General features: G+C 40.6%; 1 protein-coding gene across 1 annotated transcript in view; it reads left to right on the top strand.

The window, feature by feature from the left end:
- LOC136879207 (phospholipid scramblase 2) overlaps positions 1–23,926 on the top strand; it is a 148,539-nt gene that overhangs the window by 119,997 nt on the left and 4,616 nt on the right. The window contains exons 5-7 of the mRNA XM_067153003.2: positions 1,275–1,492; positions 11,103–11,270; positions 12,078–12,227. Coding sequence (XP_067009104.1) covers positions 1,275–1,492; positions 11,103–11,270; positions 12,078–12,227 — 536 coding nt within the window. The remainder of the gene's footprint in view (positions 1–1,274; positions 1,493–11,102; positions 11,271–12,077; positions 12,228–23,926) is intronic.

Below are 23,926 nucleotides of genomic sequence, written 5' to 3' on the forward strand. Positions count from 1 at the left end.
AAAACACGATCCCACTGAACACATCTCTCTCTCCCATCAACCTACCTATAAGAGATAGTGAAAGTGAACTCACGCAGCACTTCATTCTATACCTGCTACTGGAGTGTTTGAATGTCATTTTTAGTTTTGTCGAACTCCACAATTACAAGATATTAAATTCATTCCGTATTCACGGTTTTCAATTTACAAAGGAAATTTAAAATGTGTTCCTGTTCAAAAACATACATACGTCCATCTTGAGATGGAGTAACGTTAGTCATACATGTTTTAGCTAACTTGAGCCGTCTTCAGTGATGAAAGGTAAAATTTACATAATTGATACTAAAATAATATGTTAAAATACGACGAAGATAGGAATGAAAAACAAATGAGACGTGATGGAATTAAAACAATAAGTATTATAGCGAGGTTGTGGACCTCTTTGTCTAAATGTGTAGTATGTTGCAAGTAAAAACGAGGAGGAATGCACTGTATTAAAATTGAAAATAAGTCTGTTTTCGTTGTGTCACAATCACAAGTAATCAAGAGGGCAGCCAGAAAATTGAGCCAACACTATCAGTGGGAACGACACCGCCAAATGGAGAAGAGTAGGTCGTTCGAGAGGGCTTTGAACTTCATTAGCAGCAATTATGTAAATTTTAAACTTTCGTCACTGAAGATATCCCACCCGAGTCGAAACATGTATGACTAATATTACTCCATCTAAAGATGGAGATATGTAAGTATTGAACGTGAGGGCGTATTAAATTTCCTTTGTAAACTCCACAAATGAAGACCTGATACATTAGAAAAAGAGTAATGATATGTCTTATCTAAATGTGTTTCCTATGGATGAACTTTTATTGCTTCCGTGAGCGAATCTGACTCTGCCATTTTAAGAGTTCCAACTTGATCAAAGGCTGTGTTGCCCTATAGCCTGTCGATACTAAGCCACTATAAACTCTTTGAGATATCCGTAATCAAACTTTAGTGCTTGTATCCTCATTTAAAGAATGTAAATATGCGTAGTCATATCCATTATATTCTTCTTACACTGAGTTGCTTTGGAAATTGAAACTAACGGGCTCATTTGGTTGCTCGTGAACAACACTTCATTCTTGATTGTATATATATTTAAATATTCAAGTATGTTGATTACCAGAATAACATTTCTACAATAACAGGAAGTCACTATAATGTTTAAGAGATATCCTCAATTGTCCTCATTTAGAAAGGAATTCTAGTGGTTTCTCAAGTAGTATATTAATTTTCCCTTATACATTTCTTCTCCCCAGTGCTGGCCACAATTGAATCAGAAAATCGGTATCTTATAAAAGTTCCTCGGGGCGAGACACTGTATGTCGCCACTGAAAGTTCCTCAGCCTGCGAGCGGACTGTCTGTGGATCATCTCGTGGGTTCTTACTCAGACTATTCGACCACACTCATCAAGAAGCCATGTGCTTCCGCAGGGAACTGGCTTGCAGCTACTGTTGCTTCGGATGTTGTCTCCAGGTAAATTCACTGTGCTGTTTAATGTTGGTATGAATGTTGAGCTAGCTGTCGTAGGGGAAATGAGTTTACCATTGTTTTCCCCACCAAGCCAGGAGGTAAAATTGAAACATTGTTTTACTAATATTGGCATTTTTAGACTGCTGCACTGAGAGATTCCCGACTGCCTTGGAACATTGGCAGTCATTAAGGAATGGGAATAACTACACTGGAACATATGAAGTATTGCGTACATTATCGAAATTCATATTATAAAGTCATCAAAATATACAACTCAATAAAAGTTTGCAAAATTGTGGGATTAGGCCTGTTGTAAATAGTACACACGCTTGTGTACAAGAAACCAGAGATCGCTCTTGAGACAGCGCAATAAAGGATGTGCAAGTATCGTACATCGTAGCACTTACCCAAAATGCCGTGAGAGCAATGATGTGACTAGCAGAGCAAAAGTGGCAATGCCATGTCAAGATTGCTATATCTGTGTAACCAACTTCAACCGCTCAACAATTACAAGATGATTTCTTGAGGATCCATTGTATCTGCAAAAAATTATACCTCGTACGCAGTCAGTCAATGATCTATCGCCTAAATGGCAGATTCCCTATCAATTGTTTCCCTACATTTTTCTCGATCAGTTATTCCAAATCCTTACTCCTTGTCCTTGAAACAGGAACGCCCATACTTCAGTTTTGCGGAGAGCAAGGATAACGCCAAGGCGTGTGCGGTTCATGATTTAGAGAGTACGAGAGAAGGGTAGTGCAATAAGTTCATATTTAAAGTGGAACTTGCAGTTTATTCAAAAGAAATGCATATAAATTATACCACCTTTTTTACAGACGAATAGTTTGAATGCCCTTGAAGATGTGAAGAAGGCGTCTTTCTGCAGCGTCGGCGTCGTCCCACGTCGTTTAAGTCGTCCCACGTTGTCGGTATTGACCCACTACTTTTGTCAGCCCTTGATGTTGATGGAGACTCGAACCTGGGGCGGTCGTCTGATGACAGTGCATTGTGGAATAGGTGTTGAGTTTTGTATTCCACTAAATCCCATGAAAGGAGCAGAGAAATGTAGAACTTTCGCACAGAATGTCAATGGAATCTGATACGACACTTCTCTACCGCACTGCACTGCGAATTAAGGCGAGACACTGTTTACTGGTCGAATGGGCTCCACTATAAATGGTGTTGGACGCACATTTGAAAAAAAAGAGATGAATTCAAAGTCACTGTTCTGTGAGAATAATGCAATAGTCGCTATCGAACTTGAAGTGATAAGCAATAAAATAATCTGGAACTTTCTGAGTTACGATGGTTTAGCACTTCACTCAGTCTCTGCACTGTTTGTAATGAGTACGTGCAATGTCCTAACACACACACTTGTAGAAGTAAACAGAAGGAAACAGTTTATAACACAGTCTTGTGAAAGAGAACCAAGTTCTGTTACGACTCAGTCTTAACGAAAATCACGTAATTTCACAGAGGAAAAATTTTCACTGAGGCACAATGTTACACGCAAATTTAGACATAGCCTTTATGAGGGGAATTGACATAGTCCCTCGAAAAGAAATAAAGGTACCGTATTCCACGAATCAGCAGTGTTCTTGAAAGGAAATATCGGCACAGTTTATGAAAGTAAATGTTAGCACAGTTCTGTGAAATGGGTTGACACAGTCTTTTAAAAATGAAGGTTGGCACAGTTTTTAAAAAGAAAATGTCGACACTGTTTTTCTCACGGAGTGATTGACACAGTCTTTGGAAGAAAAGTAGGCACTTTTCTTGACGAAATAAAGTGATACTGTCCATAAAAGAATTGTCCTGTCACTATGGCACAATTTTACGAAATAGCCTAACGCAGTCTCTTGTAGAGGGAACAACTAAAGCACAGTCTTTATACCCTAAGTCCTTTAAGCATAGTTTAAAAATCTACAGTCTCTTCAATTACACAGTTCACAAAACGAAATGATGTTACACAGCTCCTCAGATCGATATTAACAAGAATAAGCTTTCGCTTACACGCGAACCCGGTCCTAAGCCGGACAGAGTAACGAACCGTCTCACATAGCGAGGCGACTGGTTCACGACGGTGTGTTCGCTCGCACACACACTGACACATTCAGTGACACACTGATTTAGTCAAGGCTGGCGACCTCCTTTTATTTCCTAAGGTCGGACGGCGAGACTGTAAATGTGAGCATCTTAAAAAATTCATATCTCGGTCATCCTTCCGCCGATTTTACTGAAATTTTGGGTAGTAGCACTTGTTGTCCAGGCCTACAAGGTGACGTTCTCGAAATTATGATTTAACCTTCCGTTCGTGATGAAATGCCATAGAAACCACAAGAACTTTCTTGGCCTTGGCTGGTACGCGCTGTCCCCCACAATGCCTGTGCGCTCGGCGCTCATTTTGAACCCATACAGCCGGGAGTTAGCGAGTTCTTCTCAAGAAATGCTCGCAGGGCATTCCCGTTTCACTATCAATTGTTTCCCTAGCCTTTTCTTGATCAGTTATTCCAAATCCTTAGTCCTTGTCCTATAAATGAATATCTACCCCAATATGTCCTCTTGAATTTCAACTTTATATTCATATTATGATCCGCTCGAGTTACACGCTGACAGCCCACTACTCTTATTAGTTTCACGTCACAACTTTCTTGTCGAAAACACCCAGAACAAATCATGCAGTTCTCGTATCAAGTAGTGTTGGTGAGGGTCTTTCCTTTACCTCCTCACTACAGCCCCTAACTATTGTCACAACCAAGTGAACAGAGCTGACTACCCCAATACCTAGGAAGTATCAGCACAGAAGTGAGGACTTCTGATATTTCATCCCCTTTGCCATCCTACCATTGACTACCGTCCATCTCGCAACACTCTCTACATCTTTTTGTAATAGCAACTTATCATCTGCAAGTTGCCTTATCTGTCATTCCAGTTATGAAATGATAAAGGACCCTATGGGACCCCACTCTTAATCACTACGTGATCACCTACTTTCATTCTCTGAGACCTATTTTCTAGAAATTTTTCCACCCATTCGACCATTCTTTCATCTAATCCAGTCCATATCTAATGCTGAATCTAAAATATTTGCTATAACTTGCTGGAATACTACAAGGTGAGCATCACTGGAATAACCTTTTCTACACCTGAACTGCCTTCTGCCAAACCAGGTAGCAATTTCACAAGCGTGTCTACTATAATCAGAAAGAATGCTTTCCCGAAGCTTACGAACAACACATGTCAAGCTGACTGGCCTGTAATTATCTGCTTTATGTTTATGTCAAGCGTTTGTACACCACATCCGGGAAAATGGAGTTGGAAAATGATGATATTGTTTATCAATAACCTTTTCTCAACTTTCCATTCATTTTGCATCACACCTTATTGAAACAGTAATCAAATAAATATTTCAGATATCACAAACCTTAATTTTTAACATTTCCCCATAAATCCCAGCTACTTTTCTAGCTTTCAACTTTACCATCTTTTCCTAAATGTCTTTATTATCACAGCTAAATTTCAATAGTTCACCAGTGTTAGTCACGTCCACTATCCTGACATTATCCTTATCTCCAACTGCCTTTATATACTGCTGATTGAATACTTCTGCCTTCTGTAAGTCCTCGCACATGCATTCCCCTTGTTCATTAATGATCCCAGGAATGTCCTTTCTAGAGCCTGTTTCTACCTTAAAGGACCTATACATACCCTTCCATTGGTCTCTAATGGTCATACGGTTGCCAATTATGTTTGCCATCATGGAACCCTTAGCCGAATTTTCATTAAATTCTATTTCCTAGTGACGCAAGTGCGATAACATGTATAAGTTGAAAACAATATTCTCTCACCCATGGGTAACTAACACAAATATCGAGCTTGAATTATCATTATTACTTGTAAGTATGGCTATGAAGTGCACATCCATTTAGTATTAGTATTGTTATTATATACATAGTTGAATGATCGTATTGTGTGTGAGGTTAAGTCATGGAACACGTGTTTTACATAGACATTTATATCAGTTCCGTTAATGTAAAGACCTGTAAATTAATATTATAATTTATTCTTACCTCTATAATTTGTAATCCATAATTGTGAAACACACTATAACTTCCAGAATGATATACACTAAAACGATTGAGAATATTGCGTACATTAGAAACTGTGTATTAAGCACTCTAGAATTGTCACGAAGATATATTTTGTAATGTAACTTTCTAGAAGTCTGGACGATCTTGACGGTGAAGTCAGTTACTGGAGTTACTGTTATTTGTTGTTTGGAACTTATTGGTTGACGAGTTATGGTGTAGCAAGAATATACTTGTGACCATGTGGACGACATGCTTTTAATCAGTCAACTGTTTTATTTGTGTTTCAACGTTGTCATCTCGATGTGCGGCGACTGGCAGTTGTCTTTAAAGGGCGGTTTGTGTTGTGACAGCAGTGATGAAGGTTATGTGTGTGCTCTGTAAATACCTGTGCGTAAAGTAATTGTACCAACTGACAGCATCCCGTGTGGATACGTTACTAGCAAGTTCCTTCAGTCTCTCCTTACTACTGCAACCATTCCTAACTCTATTTCTTTCTAATCTGCATTTCCTTCTTAATCTCTTTATTTCCCTGTTATAATATAGTGGGTCCTTACCATTCTTTACAAGTTTTAAAGGTACATACCTGTTTTCAACACTCCTCAATTGCTTTAAACCCATACCATAGGCTGTTTAGATTTTTATTTACCATTGATAATAATTGCTTTTTTTAAATTTCCCCGTACCTCTCTTATCATCTTTAACGACATTCTTTTCTAAAACCTTTTATTTTTAATTATGACACTTATTTTTGTCTGGCCATGGTAATGGAGTAGACCATGCAGCCAGGAACTCCATGCCGAATGTCAGGCGGCGGTTAGCTCCCCTGGGGGCGTCAACGGCTTCGGGTGGAGGAACTGCCCCCAGGGAGGGTGATGGCCCCTCGGTGGAGGTAATACCACTGGAACCCATCTTGTTGGAGGGCTGCAGCTTCAACAGAACTGACTTGAGGCCGAAGAGGACGCCAAAAGAGCTCAAGATGAGATAGTCATATGCGGAGCTGGAACAGCGGTACGGATTTGATACTCCGATACGGAAGACAACGGAAAACCACCGCATTATGAATTATTCCTAGTACAATCAACATGGCTGAAATCACAAGAAACACGGCTCTCACCCGGCAGACCTTAGATGATCAGAGAACGCTTAGAATCTCAGGATCAGCTATCAAGATTGCGACATGGAATGCAAGAACTGTGTTTGAAATAGGAAAGATTGGTAATACCATCCACGAAATGACACCCTGGTAATCAGCGAGATGCGTTGGCCAAGTTCAGGACAGTGTACTATAGGCAAGCACACTGTATACTATCCTGGAAATGACGACACCAATCACCGTCAGGGGGTGGCTGTTATCTTGTCGCAAGCTGTAAACGGTGCCGTGCGAAACTTTGTACCATTTTCAGACAGAAATAGACCTACTGCAACTCCAGGCCAGTCCAGTCAATGTCAACATCATACAAGTGTACGCACCCAGCATCCACAGCTGACAAAGACGATGTTGAGGTGGAGGGATTCTACAGTCAGGTCGAAAGTGTGTTGGACATCACAAAAACATGAGATGAACATCATTCTCGGAGACTTCAATGCGAAGATCGGAAAAGGCGGAGTCAGTAACACGGTCGGACCATTTGATCTGTGCTTTAGGAACGAGAGAGTCAGTCGGCTAGTGCAGTGCAGCCAAGAAGAACATCTTGTCGTGCTTAATACTTGGTTCAAACTAACAGCCAGGCGACTCTACACCTGGAAGTCATCTCAAGATACCGCAGAACACATTGTCCGAAACCACATTGATTTCATTCTGGTGAACCAGAGCTTCCGCAACAGTTTCAAATCGGTTTAAACCTACCCTGGAGCAGACATCGGATCAGACCATAACCCTGCGGTGGCATGCATCCAACTGCACTTCAAGACAGTTCGTAAGACCATGAGACCTGTGAGGATAGACCTCAGCAAGATGAAGAATGGAGAGAGTAGTAAGAGGATTCAGCATGAGCTATCTAAAGTTTTCGATAAAATGAACGTTGATACAGGTATAGACGTCTTGTGGACAGAAATGAAACAGATTCCAACAGTCACAGGGAAACAACATTTAACACGTGATAAAAAATCAAGAAACAACCGTGGAGGACCGATCAGATACTGGAACTCATGGATGAGCAGCGGAAATGGAAAAACAGAGAGATAAATAAATACAAGAAAGTGCACAAAGAAATTAAGAGGAAGACTGTGGCTGAAAAAGAACAGTGGATGACGGAAAGATGTCAAGAGGTAGAAATTCTGCAGCAAAAGAATGACACTTAATCTACACAAAAAATAAAGGAGTGCCTTGGGTTATATTGTAATAGAGGGCATCATGTTCTGGTGGATAAGAGCAATCGCATTGTGACTGACATCACCGACAAACTCAGGGTCTGGAAGTCATATATAGAAGAACTGTTCAACGATGATAGACCTAACGAACATGGCGTGAATGAGACAAACACAGGTCCTGCCATTTTGAAGGACAAGGTGAGGCATGTCATCTGCCAAACGAAGAATGGAAAGGCCCCTGGATCTGATGAAGTGCATGCAGAACTCCTCACACTCCTGGACGACAATGATATCAGTATTCTGACAGCTGTTCAACAAAATCTTCTCAACTGGAATAATTCCAGAAGACTGGCTTGGGTCCATTTTTATCACTCTTCCCAAAAAAGCAAATGTCAGACAATACGAAGAGCACAGAACCATCACTCTGATGAGCCATATCCTAAAGATATTCTTAAAGATCATTCATTGCATAATTCGTGCTAAGTGTGAAGAAGTGATAACTGAAACACAGTTCGGATTCAGGAATAGTCTTGGGACTAGAGATGTACTTTTCTGTATTCAAGTACTTGTCCAGCGTTGCTTGAAATGAACAAGGATGTCTATGCATGTTTCATAGACTACGGAAAGGCATTTGACAGCAGTGGAAGTTGATGGAAATTCTGCAGAACATCGGACTTGACGACCGAGATATTCGTATTATTGCCAACTTGTACTGTGGTCAGAAATCAGCAGTCAAGATTGAGAAAAACCTGTCAGAAGAAATAGACATCTCCCGTAGCGTTCGACAAGGTTGCGTATTATCGCCTCTACTCCTCAGCATTTACTCAGAGGCTATCCTTGCAGAAGCTCTGGAAGAACCGTCTACCATAGGCATCATTATCAACGGGAAACGTCTAAACAATCTCCGTTATGCTGACGACACGGTATTGCTAGCAGACAACGCAGAAAAACTTCAAGTATTACTACACAAAGTGAATACTGCTTGCAACAACAGAGGACTGGAGATAAACATTAAGAAAACCCAGTTCATGGTCGTCAGTAAACGGCAAGACGTCCACGTGCAGCTCACTCTCGACAATGAACCCATCGCTAGGGTTCACCAATACCAGTATCTAGGATGTTACCTCAACCAGAAATGGGACTGCAGCCAAGAAATACGGGTCCGCATTGAACATGCGAGAAGCATCTTCATGCAGATGAAGAAACTGCTCAACAACCGCAACCTACAACTAAACCTAAGGCTCCGTCTGGTCCGTCCCTACGTCTTTCCCACGTTAATTTATGGAATGGAAGGCTGGACACTTACTCAAGCCCTTTGTAAAAGACTGGAATCATTCGAAATATCGGTGTACAGATGGATGCTTCGCATTTCGTGGACAGACAGGATCCGGAATTCTGAGTTGCTGGATGGACTTGGAAAGAAGACTGAAGTCATGCTGACCATTAATAGGCGGAAGCTGGAATACTTCTGTCATATAATGCGGAATTATAAGTACAGAATCCTGCAGCTTATTATATAATGAAGAATAGAAGGACGTAGGAGTCCTGGTAGACGACGAACTCTATAGATGAAGAAACTCGCAGACTGTTATGGGTTGGACACGATGTCTCTGTTCCGTGTCGCTGCACCCAAATTCAAGATCGCCATGTTGACCGCCAACCTTCGCTAGAAAATGTACATTAAGAAGAAGAAGAATGACACTTATACCTTCTGTCACTTCAGTTTCTCTATAGAGGTCATCAGGTTTTATCAGCACCATGTCCAGGATATTTTTTCCTTTAGTTGGCTCCATTACTTTATGATTCAGCTGTCCTCATATGAACTTATTTGGCATTTGTTGGTCAAACTTCCTGTTATTCGCGTTTTCTTCCCAGTTAACATTTGGTGGGTTCAGATCACGTTCCTTTGACTCTCGTTTCTCACATAGGTGCGTCACTCTCTCCAGGTCTGTACACTCCTATTATCTTTAGAGATGATCCTTACATCTAGAATTTCATGCTTGTCTTCTTTAACTTTTTCGTAGCTTACAAATTCTTCTTTCACTAAAATTAATACTCTCCCTCCTACCATTCCTATCCTATCTCTACGATACACACTCCAGTTCCGTGTGAAAATTTCTGCATCAATTATACCATTTCTCAGCCACGATTCAACTCCTATTACAATATCTGGTAAGTATATCTGTTAAATTACTTAATTCTATTCCTTTCTTTATAATACTTTTACAGTTCAACACTAACATTTTCTGTCATCTCTACTTCACTTCCAGATACCCTTATCATCACTCCGTATGTACCTCCCTATAACCCTCCTAAAGAAATTTTCTAACTTACACGTACCACTGCGGTTTAAGTGAAACCCGTCTGAGTTCAGATCCCCATCTCCTACGCACCCATTAGGATCTAAAAGTCTCACTCCCAGTTTCCCACAGATCCACTCGATAGTCTCATTTAAATCCCCATTTACCCTCCATTCAGTATCCCCCATACACCGTATGCCCTGATAAAATTCTCTGCTTCCTTAAACTTCTTCTGTGCTGTTGGAACCAGATCCTAAACATCCCCAACTATTCCTGCTTGTCTTATGTTATTGGTACCAACGTGGAAGATTACCATCTTCTCCTTACCCTCATCCCTCCCTTCTATTTTCCTCAGCATTTGCCTTTAGATAGAACTCTACGCTGGTTCCCTTCCCTGCATATACTTACCCCACATGCCTGACAATTGAGTCACATATGACCAGAGCGTCAAGCCCACCCTCATTTGATCCTCCCTCCACTCCTGGTCTCCCTTAACTTCCCTGATGCCTGCACAACTTACTTTCTTCTCCCTTTTCTCCCTTTTCTCCCTCTCACTACCCTATTCCATCTCCCTCTTCCTATCCTCTACTCTATGTTTCTGTTTCCTGCTGTCCTATTTCCTATTCTCTAATACTTCCCTGATCTCCATATTCCCTCTGCTGATCTACCTGCAGTGACTCATACCAATTGGTCACTGGTACTATTCCCGGGCCCACTCCCCGAGGAAAATCCTGAGACTTCCTTTTCCTTTCCCTCTCTCTACCTTCTCTTCATTCCTGTCTATCATTACAAGCCTAATTATCTGCCTCAGTCTCCCTATCTCTTCTCTCACACTTCGACGGGCTCCCTCAACGACTCTTCAAAGAAATGTGATAACATATGAACAGAAGCAATGTATACTTTTGTATTTCTCAGGAGATGCAGATCATTGCCAGATCTGGACATACGATTGGAAGAATAAAGCAAGAGTGGACTCTGCTGGTTCCATCATTTCGAGTTTATGACTGTCATGGAGAGCTCGTGTACAGGATCGAGGGGCCAGACTGCGCGCCTTGTTTCATGCCAGCAGAGGCACAGTTTAAGGTATGTGCTCCTCGTAGGCATTTCTGCATCAATTATACCATTTCTCAGCCACGATTCAACTCCTATTACAATATCTGGTAAGTATATCTGCTTCAATTCTTGCTTGTAGAATGATGGAGGTACTACTTTCAAACTCTAAGAAGCCATTTCAGTCCCATCTTCCCAGTATATTTCGCCTACTAAGTGGCTGGCCTACAGACTGAGAGCCCCTGGGTTCCTCACCATCAGATAGCTTCTCAATAATTGTTCTCAGGTCCTTCACCTACCAGGTCTTACGATAAGATGCAGACTGAGGGATAGGAATTCTTCTGGCTCGAGAATTTCTGTCCAAGTGAATAGTGTATGCATCTCTCCAGCTGTTTTGTTCATCTTCCGAGAATCTCTCACTCACCATCTTCTTTGAGAAGTTATTACCAAATTTTGTTTGCAATTATGAATTGTTATTTCTTGCTCGTTTGATAGAAACCTCAACTGAGCGGTAAAAATGTAACTACTTACTTGCAAAAATAAATGAAGAGCAGAACATAATTTAAGCTACAAACTAGCCAACTGCCTTGAAATATCAAGGACGTATTTCTTCTTTCAAAACTTTCTTTTCTAGACATGACTTTCTCTTGGTAGCCATCATTGATCACAGCTTCGTGACTTGCAAAACCACCTCCTTACTGAGTGATACGCGAGGTAAGAGTCCCTGGAGACGTATTTTGTTGCTGCTCTTTACCATCCTCCATTGAATTGTATTGTTTATCATTTCAACAGAAAGTTTGTTTCTACTGTGAGAAGTGGGATGTGATTTCTATTCCACAGATCCTCGGCAGAGACAACACCGTGCAGTATGGAGACATCAGTAACAAGTGGAACGAAGCGACATCCATGTTCAACATTGTCATCAACTTCCCATCGGGCAGCACAGATCAGCAGCTGAAGGCGCTCATTCTCGGAGCTGCCTTTCTACTTGTAAGTTAACTACCAGTTAATTTTACTGTGCATTTCCCTCATTCCAAAAATATAAAGCAGTATTTTCAAGTTGGCTCGAGGAATTGCAGCCACACTCCAAACAACCAGATCAGTCGGCTCTGTGGCTAACTGGCCACTGGGGACTGGATGTTTAGAGCTCTCTCCTCACAGACACCTACATCAGACCTCTCTGCAGGCTACACATCCTGCTACCTACAATACTACAGAGAAAGCACGCTGCAGGAGTCAGCTACCATCGCATCTTCAACTCCTTGTAGGATTCACCAGTACAAAAATGAAGTTAGCAAAACCAAAACAACAGATGTGAAATGGCCTCATGTTTTATGGTGATGATTGTTACAGCAGAGCAGAGAGGCGAAAGAAGCATGAGGGGTCAATTACTGGACAAGGATTAACCACAATTTACGTTTAGCTGCAAAATCATATTTGAAGTTTATTTCTTTTATTTCATTGTATTTAAGAAATTTGCAATAATTGCAGTTGATAAGGTACCTTTAATAATTGACCGAAAGTTGAGACGTTCCAAATATTTACAAGGCTCCTAAATATTTACAACAGGATGATGAATTAAATACACTCATTTTCAGTAGTACGGTCAAAATCCTTGACCTGCAGGTCTTCAGAAATTAACAAAGGAGGAGGTAACCCATTCTTAAATTTACACAGTCGATGAAAGAGAAAATTTAGCTTCCCAAGGATTTAGAATGCACAGGGTTTCTAAACCCGAGTTTTCGTTTTACATCAGAATACAATTTGCCCCTTTGTGGGCTACTAATATTCACCCGTGACCGCGTTCGTCATCATCACAGATGAAAGCAGTAGTACACTGCCGGACAAACAACTCTAAACAACTAACATTAATGGTACCCTTAAAAATATAAATAATTTACAGAGACATAGGCCCACGCTACTCAGCCGAAGAAAGAGAATAAGGTTTAAATTATAAGGCCAAAAGTACACGCAGAAATGGAGACGGAAACCTAAGCACTCCGAATTAATTTAAGAAGCAAGATTCCTAAGGGGCGTTACAGAGGCTAATCCAATACTACTGGGTGAATAAGTGTTAGAAGGTTTAAAACCAAAACTCCGAAGCTTAGTCACCCTATAAAACACTCGTGCTCCCTCACATTTTCACTATTTCTGCAGGGGAAATGAAAATATAAAAATCTAAAGACTAAAAGTTACATTTGTTCTTGAAAGAGAAAGCCCTACATTTAATTTGAGAATGGAGTCAGTGACCTAGCAGTTAGATACTAAGGGGAACGCAGAAATCTTCCCTAACTCACACACAGTAGTTCAATTAATAAAGTAGACTGCCATAGGGTAATGGCACTATATATCGAACGCCCTTTAAATATCAAAAACTTCACACATCTCGTTGCAAAATAAGGATATCGATAAGTGTATATAACGTCTGAGATTTCTACATTCACCCCCTCCAAACTGAGCTTTATGTCAATCGATAGGTCGAAGTCGTTAGCGTATTGGTGAGCGCAGGAAAGTTGCAGAATTCTGGTGTTGGCTGGATTTGGACGAGATTGCTAAAGGTGCTGTGTCCCTGTGATTATCTGTTTATGCCAGAAAAATAGAGTCTTTAGAAGGTATCCTTTAAATAATAGGTTATATTTACATACATACATGTTTATTAATTTCTTGTGTTGTGAGTTTTCACCATCTTCATATTTATTTCTAAAATAAAATACTGTTCGATATTTGACTCCCATTGAAAGGTTGTTCGATAAATGAGGTTCATTCAGTACATAAACAACACTTAATATCGAACGCCACTCAAACATTATGGGCTGTTTAAGTTTTTAATTCATAGTATTGCCTTCCTTAGCACCGAAGTCCGCATTTCTGTGGTCGTGACTGCAGAGGCGTCTATCTGTAACTTGAGAGGGCCCTGAATTTGAACCCTCATCGGGTTTAGCTAGATTTCGTTTACGATGTCTTGTGTCTGTTTGATGCCGTACATTGAGCTAATCACTTTGTTTAACATTGATGTCGCTTTCCAAAGGTTCTCGGCATCGGCAAATAAAATGGCGGCAGCAAGAGGAGATGTGCGGGGGAAGGTTTTACATTTTAGGTATTTGAAACCATATCTGGTTTAGCCATACTTGGACTGTGTGAGAGCAAGAAGAGGGGTCCGCTGAAGGAAGGATACAGCGCAGGACCTGAAGCAAAAAATTGAGTAGCCATCATACTTAGAAAAGAAATCCCAGAATTTGTGGAATCTACAAAATGCATCAGCGACAGGATGATGGTGATGAGACTCCAGTTTGAAAATGACATGAAAGATCTATTTCAGTTGTACGCCCCACAAACGGGTTGCATAGATTAACATCTAGAGGACTTTTACAGGAAGTGGAGAGAGAGATAGAAGATAAGGAAGTGCTACTGATGGGAGATCTAAATGCACAAGTTTGAATGGAAAGATAAGGAAAGGAAGATGTTGTAGGGCACTTTGGATATGGAAACGTAAATCCAGAAGGTGAGTTTTTGGTGGATTTTTATATGAGGGACCAATTGATTGTTGGAAGAACCAGGTTTAGGAAGAAGAACAGTCAAAAGATTACAAGGTATGGTTGGGGAGACAGACGAACAAAGACCACGAATGATTATATAAGAATCGTGAAAGAACACTGGAAGAACCTTTTAGATATCACAACCATGCCTGAAGAAGCCTTTGGTGGAGATCATAGAGTTGTGATAGGTAAACTGAAAGTGGGAAAGATAGAAAAAAACGATTAAGAAGAGAGAAAAGAATTGAAGTATGGAAGTTGAAGGAGAAAAGCATACAAGAATTTCAAAGGGAGATAATACTCTTGGTACCCAGGACAGAGATGGGGAATGTTGCAGATGAATGGAAAAGATTTAAGGACGCACTGGTTGGATGTGCAGGAAAGGTATGTGGTAGAACATCAGGAAATGTGAAAGACAAAGAGACACACTCGTGGAATGATAGGGTAAATATTAAAGTGAGGAAAAGGAAATGGCATGGAAAGCATGAAAAACATCTAAGACTGAAGAAAGTAGAAGAATATATGTGGAGGCAAAGAATTTGACCAGTAGTGGAGGAAGAAAAGAGGAAAAGCTGGGCCTTATTCACATAGAAATTGAGAGACGATATGCAGGGCAGCAAGAAATTACTGTGTGGTATCTTAAGAAACAAAAAGAGAGATCAAGTAAACACCAGATTTGTGAAGTATGAAAGTGCCATAATGAAACAAAGTCAGAAGAAATGAGAAATAATTGGAAAGAGTATTTTCAGAAGTTGCTGAACATGAGAAATAACGACAGTCAATCAATGGACGACCAGGAAAGGCAATTAGTTGATGAAGAAATGTGTAAAGGAATTACAATGAATGAAATTGAAATGGCAGTAAGAAAGGTGAAGAATGGAAAAACTGTTGGAATAGATAAAATTTCACTGGAGGTGATAAAGGCAGATGGAGCTGTAGGCTTACAGTGTACATATCGAGTTCTCAGGATTGTCTGGGAGAATAAGGAGGTCCCTGAGGATTGGCAAAAAGGAATAATCATTCCAATTTTTAAGGAAGACAATAATAAGGTATTGAAGAACTACAGGGGAATTACTCTGATATCCTATGTTGCTAAGATAATACTGGAACGTAGGATAAGGTTGAGGGTTGGAAATCAGATACAGGAAAATCGGTTTGGTTTCAGAAGTGGAAGTTCAGCAAAAGAGCCCATTTTCATTATGGGACAACTAAGGGAAAAGCAATGGGAGTATGGGAATGATATTCTGATGACATTCATTGACATTGGAAAGGCATATGGCAAGTGTCCCCACGAGTGAAGTTTGGGACAGTCTGGTGCAAAAGGGAATTGGAATGGAATTAATAATAATAAAAATGATCATGGCAATGCACAAAGAATGTTGTAGTTGCGTGCAAACACAAGTTGGCAGGACAAGTTGGTTCAAAATAACTGTCGCCAATCCTGTCTACAATAGTAATGGATGACATCATGAAAACAGTAAAAACAGCATATGGAGGAAGAGAAATGAACATGTTATTTGCAGATGATATTGTGATTTGGGGATAAGACAACAGGAACGTTCAAGAACAGTTGGATGTGGTGAATGGGAAGATTGAAGAACGTGGATTGAAAATAAGTGTAGAAAAAAGTAAAACTCTTGTTATGACTAGAGGGGAGAAGGAAGGGCAAGGTCAGATTGGACTTGCGGACAAGCCCCTGGAAGTAGTGGAGACGTTCAAATACCTGGGGAGTGAATTAATGGAGAATGCTCGACTGGATGCTGAGATTAGTAAGAGGATTCAAGCTGGAAGTTATTTCTATCATAGTGTAAGAAACATGGTATGGGACAAAGATGTGCCAATGGAAGCAAAGGAAACTATGCACAAGATGTATTACGTTCCCATAAGAACTTACGGAGCAGAAACTTTGACAATGACAAAGAAGGATGAGAGTTGAATACAGGCAGCCGAAATGAAGTTCTTGAGGAGTATGATACAGAAGAGTCCAACCCTTCGTAAGGGTGTAGTGGCATCACAGAGAACCATATTTGCCCCTATCCGGCTACAGCTGGATAATGGGAAATGATGATGATGATGAGCTATTTAAAACTAGAAAGTAGAAAATGGTCGCTTTTGCAGGTCTTGCTTATTTTCCTTAACTAATGCTCAGAGCTCGACAATGGTCAACAGGGGAAATGCCCCAAAAGCCAATGAAAATGAAACGGTGTCAGTATTGGTTACGTGCCTTGACTGAAGCTGGCATCTAAAACATAGCCGGTCCCCTTTAGCAACGTTAGACACAAACTATATGGACAGCAGAAGATTCAGACTGCCCTTAGCCGAAAGCCGTTTCTGAGTCCACGAGAAGAAGAGTGCTTTAGTGAATGGGTAATCAACATCGCTAAGAGAGGAATTCCGTTGAAGAAAAATAATTTACTTAACACTGTTCAGCAAATTGTGAAGTCATCAGCAAGGAGCACATAGTTTAAGCATCTAAAACCTGGTAAAACCTGGTTCAAGTGTTTTACGACAACATCCTCTGAAGTAGGCAGGGCAAGGCTTGTGTAACAGAAGAGAGAATGCGTGGTTGGTTTGCAGGACTGTCTTGCTACCTGCACTCTGATGATGTAAGATCAATTACGGAAGATTCAGTCAGGATCTTCAATGCAAACGAGGCAAATTCTCTCTGTTATAAGGTTTCAGGAAATTGCCTTGTAGTCAGAGGGGAACAGATTCAAATTATGGCAACCTCTAGAGAGAAAGAAAGCATAACGGTGCTCAGAAATTTCTGTGCCAACGGGCGTTGTGCTCGTAAGTGTAGGCTCCACTGTGGACTACACAAGATGTAGGAAGGAAACAGCAAGAGAGTGACGAAGACAGCCCTTCCTCCTCGTATTCTCGATAAGTTCAATGACGTGATGGAGAAAAGCAGAATGATGGCGAACCGGATTTGTACGCTTATTGGAAAAGTGTTACAACTCAGTACAATGCAACACGTGAAACAATATCGGCTAATCAGAAAGACAGACAGTTCAGGGCAGAGATGATTTCACATGGAATTATAAACTTTTAGAGGTGTATGTACCTTCCCTAAGAAGTATCTTCCTCGTGCCATCATTTTAAAGGGTGGAGTAAAAGTTCACAAGCCAAAATTATTGAATGAGCATGAAATTGCTCCGGAACTTACTTGCTCACCCACCTCAAGTAATAGCGAGGATTCTTTCAAAGATTTTCTCAAAGTTCCTCAAATACCAGAAAAACTGATCAGTGTAGACTAAGGGAAGCATTCAGAGCCGCACTGGGAAGAGAAGACATGTTTCGCTCTGAGTTTTGTGTTTCTCAGGATATAGCTTCCCCTACTTTTGTGATTTATATTTAAGAAACATTTTTCATGTTATTACAACCATATAATGTCTAAAGGTAAAGTGATTTATAATAAATATTTCTCTTTGGTTCAATATAGAAAAATCATGTTCGATAAATAAGACCACAATGTTCGATATATAATGTAGAACGTACGATATGTAGAGGAATACAACTGTTGTATTTAACGGCACCTCCAGTCAAGAACAAACAACCAGTGGATGTTCTGTTAAGGTTTTAACATTTCTTCAGGGGTCGTTCTTCACTGGCTAAAAATAGTAATATAGAGGTAACCTTAAGTGTTCGATACATTGAAACAGGAACGCCCGTACTTTAGCTTAGTGGAGAGCATGGAGAGAAGGTAGTGCAATGACAAGTGGAACTTGCAGTTTATTCAAGAAAACAGCAATTATATCACCTTTTAGAGATTAATGGATTGAATGTCCTCAAAGGTGTGGAGAAGGCGTCGTCCCTCGGCGTCGGCGTCGGTATCGTCAAGCACAGTTTCATAAATATCTCGCGAGTACTGTATAGTCTCTGCAATACAAAATTCACAAGACGAAAATAATGTTAATCAGCTTGACAGGTCGATATTATAAGTGAATAAGTTTTCCACTTGCACGCAAAGTTAGAGTCCGATGAGAATATGTTCGACACTTGAATCGCGTATTTTCTATCACTGGTCTTTAGCCGGACAGAGTAACGGACTGTACTACCTCAGCACAGCGTGGCATCTAGTACACGACGAAATCACACACTGTCTACTCCGGGGCTGGCGACCTCCTTATATTGCTCAAGGTCGGACTACCAGACTGGAAATATGAGCTTCTTTAAAAATTTATAACTCGGCCATCCTTCCGCCGATTTTCATGAAATTTTGGGCAATAGTATTTGTTGTCCAGACCTACAAGATGACGTTCTTCAAATCACGATCCGACATTCCGTTCGTCATATGATGACATTGAACCGAATGGAACTTTCGGTGTGATGCCACTTGGCCTTGGTTGGTACTCTGCAGCAAGCGATCACTTGAATGCTGTCACCCATGATGCCTGCGCGCTCGGCGCTCGTTTTAAATCCACTCAGTAGGGTGTTAGTGCGTTCTCCTCAAGAAAAAACATGAACGGCGAATGCTGACAGGGCATTCCCGTTTCAATATAGTGTCACAACCCTACCTTGTTTATTACGTCATGATGCTGAAACTCCGTCTCTTTATCTCCGAGGGAGATTTCCTCGCTTCTTAGTTCGAAGTGCACAAACTAAAGCTGTCGCAAGATAAGACAGATTATCCTCAAAGCTCGTTTCTTATATAGGGTTCTTTGGCAGAACCATCTTTAGCGAAAACGCTTTCGGTTGGGTTAAATGAAATGCATACTCGATATTCTGCTTGATATCACTCCTCTACAGGGGCAGATGAAATAAATTGCAGCTTAGGTAACTTCAGAGAATTAAAATAAAAAATGGAAGAACAACAGGAAAAGCAACATATAAATATTCTCCCATTCGGTGTTCGGCTGTTGTGCAGTGCGCACGTCTCTCTCCGGTCACTGGTGCAGCGGCTTTTTCACGTCTGGAGATAAGTAGAGTGTTTTGTGTTTGTATCCTAGTAATTCTTCCCTTGTAGTTGTTTCGGTGATAGTATAGTGTAATCACCTTTCGGAGTACTATGTCTGTAGATAGTGGAGGTGGCCCTTTAGGAAGACCTCCTGATATTAGCAATGATTCCCTGAGTGAGGACTTACACATGGACACTAGTAATACTGATACCCAACGAGACAGTTCTCAAGATACAATACGTGACATGGATCAGCGCCAGCACGTTCCTGTATCTACATATTCTAACACTCATCTTGGCCCCTACATAGTATATGTACAATCGACCGAATCTCAAAATAAAATAGGACATATTCACCCTATGACTCTGGGTCGGATTTTCTATGAGAGGCAAATTGGTGAAGTCAAGGCCATCCATAGAAAGGGAAGAAATAGGATCCAAATTACTTTCATGTCTAGTAAGGCTGCAAACGCCTTTCTTTCTCATCCCATTATTAAGGAAAAGAAATCGAAAGCTTTTATTCCGTCCTCGAATATTCATCGAGTAGGGGTCGTACGGGGACTAGACACTACTATTTCCGAATCCGACATTCTCACCTATTTAGAATCGCCATATCCTGTAGTGAAAGTACAACGTCTAAATAGACGATCATCCAAAGAGGGAAAACTGAATATATCCCTACAGGTACTGTGAAGGTTGTATTTGAAAGTCAACAGCTTCCGAAAAGTGTGTCCATTTTTCAGGTCATTTTAGAGGTTCAGGCCTTTATATTCTCTCCCTTATTATGCAAACGATGCCAGCGCTATGGACATACCACTACTAATTGTCGTTCAAGGGAGCCGAGATGTGGAAAATGTTCCCTTAATCACTCTACCGAAGATTGCACTCACCAACTAGTTAAATGCGCTAATTGTGCAGAAAATCATCCTGCGGGGGCTGAACGTTGTGAAATCCACAAACAACAGAAAGAAATCAAACGAATTATGAGTGTTGAAAACAAATGCTATTTAGAAGTAAAAAACTATTTTGCCCCATTAGAGTCCATATCCAACCCCCTTATGATGCTACATTTCCCTCCTTTACCCAATAGACCTTCCCAATCGGAAGAAACTCTCCCTCGAAAGCGTAAATTTACTATGGTGGTTAGTAACCCTCCCCGCCCACCCGTTAAACCAGGTAATGACAGGACTGCATATCTGAATTTGATAAGTAATCCGAAGACGGTTCCAGAACATTCTGGCACTCCAGTAGTGCGATTGATACCTGCTCCTTCTAACGAGCCTGTATCTACCTCATGGAAGTCAAGCCACCAAGGGCAACCTTCGGATCCCCACGCACAACTATCAGCATCTCCCTCTGTCACGGCTTTACATTGTAATTCAAATGTTACTTCTAATGAAAAATGTCGAAACGTTTCTAGGAAATTTGAAGATTTAATGGAACACATGGGACAACACGTCCAATGGAAGCATCTGTTAAAGTCATTACTTGATGAGGTTCTTCTTTTATAGGGACATTCTACTCCTTCCAAGTAAAACATGCGGTTATTGCAATGGAATTGTAGGAACATCTATATATATAAAATAAGAGTTTTGTCTGTACATTGCTCAGAATTTGAAAATAATGGTATTTCTGTATCGGTCATGTCCATAGTAACAAGAAAATGCACGTTTTACTTTTCCCGTAATTTCTGTCTGTCTGTCTGTCTGTCTGTCTGTCTGTCTGTCTGTCTGTCTGTCTGTACACGCATCACGAGAAAACGGTTGAAGATAATTTAATGAAAATCGGTATGTGAAGTCGGGGGACGAGCCTCTACAATCTAGGCTATAAATCATTTTACTCACGCTGAGTGAAATGGTAGTTTAGGGGAAGGCCTAAAATTGAATTCTCAACTATTTTTATTAGTGATCGTATTTTAAAGAAAATGGGTATGCAAAGTTGGGGAATAAGTTGCTACAATCTAGGCTATCAATAATTGTATTCACGCTGAGAAAAATGGTAGTTTAGGGGAAGGCCTAAAATGTAATTCTCAAATATTTCTTATTAGAGATGTAACCGATGAATGCTACATAACTAAGGTAATATAGTGTTAAATTTCCTATTGTTCATGTCTTATACATTGTTACCGTACTGGCTATGATCACAAAGATATTCATGAATTTGGATTTTTGTTACTAAGTCCATATCAGCGCCGCGTAACGAGAAAATGGGTAAAAAGTATTTAATGAAAATCGGTATGTAAAGTCGGAGAATAAGAAACTACAGTTTACGGTATAAAATATTTTACAAATCACAGAGTTGAAAGAAAACTAAATGTGAATGCCTACAATATATAAAGCTCATAACATTGATCAACAATAACATTACATTGACCATTGTTTTTCGTGATTTGCTTTGTGTCTTCTCTTGCCCCTCATCTCCGGTAGATAGGATTACTGCTGCGTACAGAGTATTTTTATTTGATTTACGTCGCACCGACATAGATAGGTTTTATGGCGACGAGGGGATAGGAAAGGGCTAGGAGTGCCTTAGGCCTTAATTAAGGTACAGGCCCAGCATTTGACTGGTGTGAAAGTGGTAAACCGCGGAATACCATCTTCAGCGCTGCCGACAGTGGGGTTCGAATCCATTATCTCTCGGATGCAAGCTCACAGCTGTGCACCACTAACCACACGGTCAACTCGCTCAGTCGTACAGAGTGTAACAGCCTGCCTGAATGTTGATGGGAAGTAGCTGGGGTGTTAGATAACTTTCTTCTTTAGCATGCCTTTCCCTGGTTTATACATTTTCTGATACTACTGGCACGTAGCGCAATCAATCGCTACTCTGATGCACTGATTGGAATTAACAGTGTGCATATTTAGCGGAATAATGGCAGATGAGTGTTCATGGCAATCTGCGACCTGGTCATCCCAGCTCTGGAACTTTGGACTATTAGATTGGCACCGCAATCTAACCGCAGCACTGTTCGTTAAAAGTGATAAAACGTGCGGCTTTCCATTTGTTCGAGTATTTTGTATGATAGCATTGCTTTTAATCGCTACATTCACGGTCAACTCTCTCAGTCGTACAGAATGTAACAGCCTGCCTGAATATTGATGGGAAGTAGCTGGGGAGTTAGATAACTTTCTTCTTTAGCATGCCTTTCCCTGGTTTATACATTTTCTGATACTACTGGCACGTAGCGCAATCAATCGCTACTCTGATGCACTGATTGGAATTAACAGTGTGCATATTTAGCGGAATAATGGCAGATGAGTGTTCATGGCAATCTGCGGCCTGGTCATCCCAGCTCTGGAACTTTGGACTATTAGATTGGCACCGCAATCTAACCGCAGCACTGTTCGTTAAAAGTGATAAAACGTGCGGCTTTCCATTTGATCGAGTATTTTATATGATAGCATTGCTTTTAATCGCTACATTCATACTTATGTTTTTGTAATGACCTATGTTGATTTCAGTTAGGAAACCCACAAAGTCAGTCTTTTTGAGAGTCCCGTAGCGAAGCACGGGTACATCAGCTAGTTCTAAATAAGAAACATGAATTAGAGAGTTTGTTATATTCTCTTGATCCTGAGGTAATTTTATTGAGCGAAACTTGGTTGAAATCTCATTTTCATTTTCGTATGAAAGGTTTTACGGTCCTACGGCATGATGCCCCCATCTCGGGAGGTACATGAATTTTACTCAAACAAGACATCTACTTTCAGGAAGCCCCATTAAACTATATTATACCGGGAACTCAAGCACTTGCAGTAAAAATTCAAGATTAGTACGTGGTTTCCATTTACTGCCCGCCGTGGATAAAAGGTAATTATGCCCAATGGGACATCTTTTCCAACAAAAACACCCTCATAGCTGGTAATTTTAATGCACACAATCCTCTTTGGGGGAGCATATCTAGCTGCCCCAAAGGGAGGAATATTGAAAAAATCACCTAAAACAGGAACTGGTTATCCTCAATGACGGCTCTCCTACTCGTTTAGTGCAGTAGACCTCACTGTCTGCACAGTGGATTGGGCACACAAAACAAATTGGAGTGTTTTTTATGATACCATTTCGCCATACTAATAGATATAGGCCCACAGGTTCACAGGAATATCTCTCACTTTACTGCATCCCGTAATCTCCGCTCGTTTGATTCTACCTTATTCACGACCTTTCTCACAGATAAAATACGCTCTACAATTCCAGATCCACATATTCTTGACTATGATCTACTATTATCCTTTATTCATTCTTATTTAGATACCTATGAC

Source organism: Anabrus simplex, chromosome 8 (genome assembly GCF_040414725.1).
Source record: "Anabrus simplex isolate iqAnaSimp1 chromosome 8, ASM4041472v1, whole genome shotgun sequence".
Classification (NCBI taxonomy): Eukaryota; Metazoa; Arthropoda; class Insecta; order Orthoptera; family Tettigoniidae; genus Anabrus; species Anabrus simplex.